The 1,348-nt window shown below is 46.0% G+C and overlaps 1 protein-coding gene across 1 annotated transcript; it reads left to right on the forward strand.

Moving 5' to 3' along the window:
* The first annotated feature begins 638 nt into the window (after positions 1-638).
* Positions 639-1,124, forward strand: LOC138471404 (loricrin-like). The gene has a single exon (XM_069609046.1). It carries the CDS (start codon positions 639-641, stop codon positions 1,122-1,124), a length of 486 nt encoding a protein of 161 aa, XP_069465147.1.
* Positions 1,125-1,348: the final 224 nt, after the last annotated feature.

The raw sequence follows: 1,348 nt of genomic DNA on the forward strand, positions 1-1,348 counted from the left end.
AACAGTCAAGCAGGAGGTGGTTACATCAAGAGTAAAAGAGGACATGGTAGCATGAACAGTGAAGGAGTAGGTGGTTACATCAAGAGTAAAGGAGAAGGTGGCAGCATGAACAGCGAAGGAGGAGGTGCTTACATCAAGAGTGAAGGAGGAGGTAGTAGCATGAACAGTGAAGCCGGAGGTGCTTACATTAAGAGTAAAGGAGGATGTGGTAGCATGAACAATGAAGGACACAGTGATTACATCGAGGGTAAAGGAGGAGGTGGAAGCATGAACAGGGAAGGAGGAGGTGGTTACATCAAGAGTAAAGGAGGTGGTAGCATGAAGAGTGAAGGAAGAGGTTTTTACACGAAGAGTAAATGAAGAGGTGGTAGCATGAACAGCGAAGGAGGAGGTGCTTACATCAAGAATCAAGGAGGAGGTAGTAGCATGAACAGTGAAGCCGGAGATAGTTACATTAAGAGTAAAGGAGGAGGTGGAAGCATGAACAATGAAGGAGGAGGTGGTTACATCAAGAGTAGAGGAGGTGATAGCATGAACCATGAAGGGCGAGGTGGTAACATCAAGAGTAAAGGAGGAGGTGGTAGCATGAACAATGAAAGAGGAGGTGGTTACATCAAGAGTAGAGGAGGATGTGTAGCATGAACAATGGAGGAGGAAGTGGTTACATCAAGAGTAAAGGAGGAGGTTGTAGCATGAACAGTGAAGGAGGAGGTGGTTACATGAAAAGTGAAGGAGAAGGTGGTTGCATGAACAGTGAAGGAGGAGGTGGTTATATCAAGAGTAAGGGCAGAGGTGGTAGCATGAACAGTGAAGCAGGAGGTGGTTACATCAAGAGTACAGGAGGAGGTGGTAGCATGAACAGTGAAGCAGGAGGTGGTCACATCAAGAGTAAAAGAGGACATGGTAGCATGAACAGTGAAGGACGAGGTGGTTGCATAAAGAGTAAGGGAAGAGGTAGTAGCATGAACAGTGAAGGAGGAGGTGGTTACATCAAGAGTAAAGGAGAAGGTGGTAGCATGAACATTGAGGGAGGAGGTGGTTACATCAAGAGTAAAGGAGGTGGTAGCATGAACAGTGAAGGAGGAGGTGGTTACATTAAGGTAAAGGAGGACGTAGTAGCATGAACAGTGAAGGGCACAGTGATTACATCAAGAGTAAGGAGGAGGTGGTAGAATGAACAGTGAAGCAGGAGGTGGTTACATCAAGAGTAATGGAGGAGGTAATAGCATGAACAGTGAAGGACGAGGTGGTTACATAAAGAGTAATGGAGGAGGTAGTTGCATGCACAGTGAAGGACGAGGTGGTTACATCAAGAGTAAGAGAGGAGGTAGTAATATGAAAAGTGAAG

Source organism: Ambystoma mexicanum, chromosome 8, assembly GCF_040938575.1.
Source record: "Ambystoma mexicanum isolate Mex_15411 chromosome 8, UKY_AmexF1_1, whole genome shotgun sequence".
NCBI lineage: Eukaryota > Metazoa > Chordata > Amphibia > Caudata > Ambystomatidae > Ambystoma > Ambystoma mexicanum.

Excerpts from the sequence above, each read along its gene's own strand:
- LOC138471404 (XM_069609046.1), top strand. The coding sequence starts at position 639 with ATGAACAATGGAGGAGGAAGTGGTTACATCAAGAGTAAAGGAGGAGGT.